Below are 6,388 nucleotides of genomic sequence, written 5' to 3'. Positions count from 1 at the left end.
TTCCTGGAGATCTGGTATGTCACTTCTACTGTCCCCAATATGCTAGCCAACTTGCTGTCTGAGACCAGCACCATCTCCTTCTATGGCTGCTTCCTCCAGTTCTACTTCTTCTTCTCCATGGGTACCACTGAGACCTTCTTCTTGTCTGCCATGGCCTTTGACAGGTACCTTGCTGTCTGCAGGCCCCTGCACTACCCCACTGTCATGACTGTTCAGCGCTGCATCAGAATAGGAGCTGGGTGCTGGGTGTCTGGCTTCTCCTGTTTTCTCCTCCCAGTTTACCTCATCTCCCAACTTCCTTTTTGTGGTCCCAATACAATTGATCACTTCCTGTGTGACCCAGGACCTCTTATGAAGCTGTCCTGTGTGCCAGCTCCTGCCACTGAGACCATCTGTGCCGTCTATAACTCAGTCCTCATTTTCTCCACCTTCCTCTTCATTACCAGCTCCTATACCTTGGTGATCAGAGCTGTGCTGAGGGTCCCCTCAGCAGAAGGTCGGCATAAGGCCTTCTCCACATGTGGTTCCCACCTGGCCGTGGTGTCCCTGTTCTATGGCTCTATCATGGTGATGTATGTGAGCCCAACAGCTGGCAATCCAACAGGGATCCAGAAAATTGTGACTCTATTTTATTCTGTGATGACTCCATTTTTCAATCCCTTGATCTACAGCCTCCGGAATAAGGAGATGAAGAAGGCCCTGAGAAAACTGTTTAGGAGTATGAGATTTTGTCAAAGACAGCCTCTCAAGAACTAGAATCCATATATGTGTAGGATACATAGTGATATAAAATTATAGGAGGTTAATGGTCTTAAGTAAATTTGAGAGGCAAATATGTCTCTCATATTCCCTGGAATATTTTTAGAAATGCATCTCAATGAAGCAAATAGCAAATAAGATCTTACAAGAACTTGCATAAATCATTTGTACTAGGCTTTATTATATTAATATTCTTGTATGTCTTGCATGCAAACAGGAAAATGTAAAACATTCTCAGGACTCTTTGCAGAAAAACCGTGTATAACCCAGATGTCACCTGGTCTGCTTCTATCTTTTGCAGATATAGGTAAATTTGTCTCTGACCCCCAGTTTCTCAGTGATCACATGTCTAAAGTACCCACCACTATCTCCCTACATACATACCATATAAACATGTTCATGTGTGCTCCCTTCCTCCCACCCCTGAATCTACACCCTGTCTTGTTTTGATCATATCAATCTGGATGTGAGACTCACCCCTTCAACATTTTATCCAAAAACAAAGTAATTCCAGTTTTGTGTGGGTTTATTAACCTGACTACAGGTTGGGGTTAGGTAAAGTCATAGGAAAGGCCACTGTGCTGAACACTCAATCTTTAATATTATAAGTGTTCTGCCTCTTTCTCTTCTTTCCTCATCTTCCTTCTCACCCACCAGAACAACCAGAACATCTTTCCCTTTCTTATTCAGAATAATTGTTTTCTTTTTTTTCTTAAAGATTTTATTTATTTATTTGAGAGAGAGAATGAGATAGAGAGAGAGAGCATGAGGGGGGAGGGTCAGAGGGAGAAGCAGACTCCCTGCTGACAGCAGGGAGCCTGATGCGGGACTCGATCCTGGGACTCCAGGATCATGACCTGAGCCAAAGGCAGTCGCTTAACCAACTGAGCCACCCAGGCGCCCCAGAATAATTGTTTTCTATATGTAGGCCCTTCGCAATTTTGGATTGTTCCTCAAACTGGGCTTGTCAAAAAATTTCTTCTTGCAAATCTAATTCTTAAATAGGATTTTGTGAAAATAGTTTTTTTTCTAACTGCTTGCTTTTTGGGTTGTTTTAGGTTCTTATAACTGACTATATTCCTTATTTTAGTACCACTCAATATAAAAGAGTAAATGTACTGAAACAGAGATGAGACTTGGAAATATGATTACCTGAAAAAAACTTAATGAAATAATAATAATTGATATTTTAAATGCTTTATGATTTTTAAAGGGCTTTTCTCTCTATCTGTGTAGAATAAAAACTAACCATGCAGAGAGGACAGTGTGTATAAGTCTGAGGATAGAAATAAGATAGTATAAAAAAAAGAAAATAGTATAGCTCCTCTTCAATAAATGGTGCTGGGAAAACTGGACAGCTACATGCAAAAGAACAAAACTGGACCACTTTCTTACATCAAACACAAAAAATAAACTCAAGATAGATTAAAGACCTAAATGTGATACCTGAAACCATAAAACTCCTAGAAGAAAACATAGTAGTAATTTCTTTGACATCAGCCTTAACAACATTTAGATAGGTCTCCACAGGCAAGGGAAACAAAAGCAAAAATAAACTGTTGGGCCTATACCAAAATAAAAAACTTATGCGCAGCAAAGGAAACCATCAGCAAAGTGAAAAGGCACCTAGTGAATGTGAGAAAATATTTGTGAATGGTATATCCCAACAAGGGGTTAATATCCAAAATATGTAAAGAACTTATAGAACTCAACACACACACACACAACCAATCTGATTTAAAAATGAGCAGAGGACCTGAATATTTTTCAAAGAATACATACAGATAGCCAAAACACACATGAAAAGATGCTCAACATCACTCATCATCAGGGAAATGCGAATCGAAACTACAAGGAGATATATCACCTTACATCTGTCAGAATGGCTAGCATCAAAGAAACAAGAAATAACAAGTGTTGGCAAAGATGAAAGGAAAAAAGAACCCTTGTGCACCATTGGTGGGAATGTAATTGGTATAGCCAATATGGAAAACAGTATAAAAGTTCCTCAAAAAATTAAAAATAGAAATACCAAAGATCCAGCAATTCCATTTGCCAAAGGAAAAAGTAGTAAGGGGACATGCAAAATGGGTGAAGGCAAGTGAGAGATACAGATTTCTAATTATGGAATGAATAAGTCACAGGGATAAAATTACAGCATAGGGAATATAGCCAATAGTAATGCAATAGCATTGTATGGAAACTGATGGTAGCTACACTTGTGGTGAGCATAGCATAATGTATAGAGAAGTTGAATCACTATGTTGCACACCTGAAACTAACATAACATTGTGTTACAACTATACTTCAATAAAATAAAATAATTTTTAAAAATTTTATGAAGACATGCAAAAAATTGCTATAATATGATTAGAAATATATTAGGGGGGCGCCTGGGTGGCTCAGTCGTTAAGTGTCTGCCTTTGGCTCAGGTCATGATCCCTGAGGTCCTGGGATCGAGCCCCGCATCGGGCTCCCTGCTCTGCGGGAAGCCTGTTTCTCCTTCTCCAACTACCCCTGCTTGTGTTCCCTCTCTCGTTGTGTCTCTGTCAAATAAATAAAATCTTTAAAAAAAAAAAAAAGAAATATATTAGGAATGGTAGAGGGGAGAGGGATGGGAGATGGGTTAGCCTGGTGTGATGGGTATTAAAGAGGGCACATACTGAATGGGGCACTGGGTGTTATATGCAAACAATGAATCATGGAACACTACATCAAAAACTAATGATGTAATGTATGGTGATTAACATAACATAATAAAAAAAAAGAAATATATAAGGAATGGGGAAATGGGGAAATGCAACAAAGTATTATTTTTATGTGACCCATAAAAGGACTAGTAGTGCCATTAATTTTTTTTTAATTCTTTCTATATTATTTCATATTTGCCAATTTTTCTTAGATTTTCTAAAATAGTCATTTTTGGGGCACCTGGGTGGCTCAGATGGTTAAGCGTCTGCCTTTGGCTCAGGTCATGATCCCAGGGTCCTGGGATCGAGCCCCGCATCGGGCTCCCTGCTTGGCGGGGAGCCTGCTTCTCCCTCTCCCTCTACTGTTCCCCCTGCTTGTGCTCTCTCACTCTCTCTATCAAATAAATAAAATCTTTTAAAAAAATTTTTAAAATAAAATAGTCATTTTAATTGTATATAATTTCCTCTCACAGTGTACATGTCTAGTAACAAGTCAAAAAGCAAATGTCCTACAGTGGTATGCAACTTAAAATTAAAAAAAAATCTTTATACAAGTGCAAAAGCTATTAAAGGTGTTATTTCTGGGATAAGAGTGCACTAAAAGAGATATTTTAGAAGAGATTTAGGCAGGTGAGTCTCAGGCCTTCAAAGTTGTCTCCCTAAAATAATTTTTTTCCCAGGGTTCTAATTATCAGCCCCATGTGTGGGAAAATGACCTGCTCTATGCATTTTGACAAGCTTAACTTCAACAGTTGTGTGTTTTGGGGTGCCTAGGTGGCTCAGTCAGTTAAGCATCTGCCTTATGCTCAGGTCATGATCTCAGGGTCCTGGGATTGAGCCTTGCATTGGGCTCCCTGCTCAGTGGAGAGCCTGCTTCTCCCTCTCCCTCGGCCCTCCCCTCCTCCCCCCACTTGTGCTCTCTCTTGCTCGCTCTCGCTCTACCTCAAATAAATAAATAAAATCTTAAAAAAATAAAAAATAAAATAATTAAAAAATAGTTGTGTCTTTAGTTTTCCCCATATCCTTCCAGGCCTCCCTATCAATATATCCAGGAATTTTTCCTGAATTTCTTCTTGAATTTCATCCCCCAACACAATGTGCCTTAGATTGTCTTTAAAATCTTAGGCCCAGATGAATGGTCTTACCAATCCTGAAACATCCCACCCTGGAAACCAAATTCTGTTCACATTATTCTTATAGAGACTCCCAAAGCCATGGACTTACTACTGACAAAATGTACACTATTTCCCCATCCCAAACACACTCAAAGGTGCTAAAACCTAATTGTTAGTGTCTATTATCCAGATACCATACTATGATGTATTTTCTCTTTTCCACCATTTTCTTTTCCTCCTTTGAAACATTCCTTCACTCATTTATTCATTTTTTAATATATTCATCTCCCAAACATTTACTGAGTGTCTCCTATGTGCTAAATATTGAGCCCAGGTTTGGAGAAATAATGAAGTGCAAAATACTCACAGACCTTAGAGATTTAAAGTTGTTAAGAGAATAGATCCTAAAAGTCATCTCAAGGAAAAATTTTCTCTTTTCTTTTCATTTATCTATGTGAGAGGATGGAGGTTAACTAAACTTATTGTGGTAATCATTTCACAACAGATGTAAATCAAACCATCATGCTGTACACCTTAAACTTATACAGTGATGTATGTCAATTATTTCTCAATAAAACTGGAGGAAAAACAGAGTGAGAGGACTCCAAGCAAATAGAGAGGAACCAGCAGAAGGGGACTAAATGATCAAGAAACTCTGGGGATTTAGGATATCAAGACAGCCTTGGAAGCAACTTGGACCTGCCAAGTGCTCTGATTTTACTGCTTCATTTGGTAAAGGGATCCCCAACTGGAATAGAGGGGGGAGGTGATAAGAAATTGACTTCAAAGTGCCAAATATGGAATGAGGTCAACAAGCTACAAACTTCACAAACATCCTTGCAATTGGCTACAGATTTCCCTGTTATAATTTGCCCCCCAACTCGTCTCTCTATATTATAACAATAGCAAACAATGGCACTCAGTGGGGAAAAAAGGAAAAAAATATATATTTGTCAAGCCTTCTATACAGAAAACTTTAAAACTTGGTTGAAAGAAATTCAAGAAGGCATAAGTTAATAGGAAGATATGCCAAATCCATGGATTGTAAGAGCAATTATTGTGTAGATGACAATAAATGTCCCCATCCTAAGCAATCTCAATCAGAATTCCAGTAATAATTTTTGTGCAAATTGACAAAAAGATTCTAAACTTATGTGGAAAGACATTGGGCAAAGACTATCAACAAGAGTTTGAAGAGAAATAAATTGGGAGGACTTACCTCACTCGATATCAAAACTTATTATAAAGCTACAATAATTAAGAGAATGTGCTACTGGTACAATAGGTACAAAGAGACAGATGAGATTCACTGAGAATCCAGAAACCAACCCATGCATATATGGACACTTAGTTTATGAGAAAAATACGACTACACAGCAGGTGCTGAATACAGATTTAACAAAAAAAATGTCTAAGTCAAATGGATTTTCATGTAGAAAAATGAAATTTGACCTATACGTCACACAATACACAGAGATTATGACCAGGATAATAAGGGGCTTGTATCCAAGATCTATAAAGAACTTATCAAACTCAATACCCAAAAAACAAATAATCAAGTCAAAAAATGGGCAGAAGACATGAACAGACTCTTCTCTGAAGAAAACATACAAATGGCTAACAGACACATGAAAAAATGTTCATCATCATTAGCCATGAGGGAAATTCAAATCAAAACCACACTGAGATACCACCTTACACCAGTTAGAATGGCAAAAATGGACAGGGAAAGAAACAACAAATGTTGGAGAGGTTGTGGAGAAAGGGGAACCCTATTACACTGTTGGTGGGAATGCAAGTTGGTACAGCCACTTTGGAAAACAG

General features: G+C 38.3%; 1 protein-coding gene across 1 annotated transcript; it reads left to right on the top strand.

The window, feature by feature from the left end:
- Positions 1-3: 3 nt before the first annotated feature.
- LOC102751093 (olfactory receptor 11H6-like) lies at positions 4-756 on the top strand (the record flags this gene model as incomplete). The annotated part of the gene is made up of 1 exon (XM_006730642.2): positions 4-756. A coding segment is annotated over one exon (753 nt), but the record flags the coding sequence as incomplete, so codon positions are not given.
- Positions 757-6,388: the final 5,632 nt, after the last annotated feature.

The sequence above is a fragment of the Leptonychotes weddellii genome, unplaced genomic scaffold, assembly GCF_054177405.1.
Source record: "Leptonychotes weddellii isolate Sample4059 unplaced genomic scaffold, ASM5417740v2 HiC_scaffold_12160, whole genome shotgun sequence".
NCBI lineage: Eukaryota > Metazoa > Chordata > Mammalia > Carnivora > Phocidae > Leptonychotes > Leptonychotes weddellii.
The sequence above is the reverse complement of the archived record's forward strand: the minus strand, read 5'-3'. Positions and strand labels throughout refer to the sequence as shown.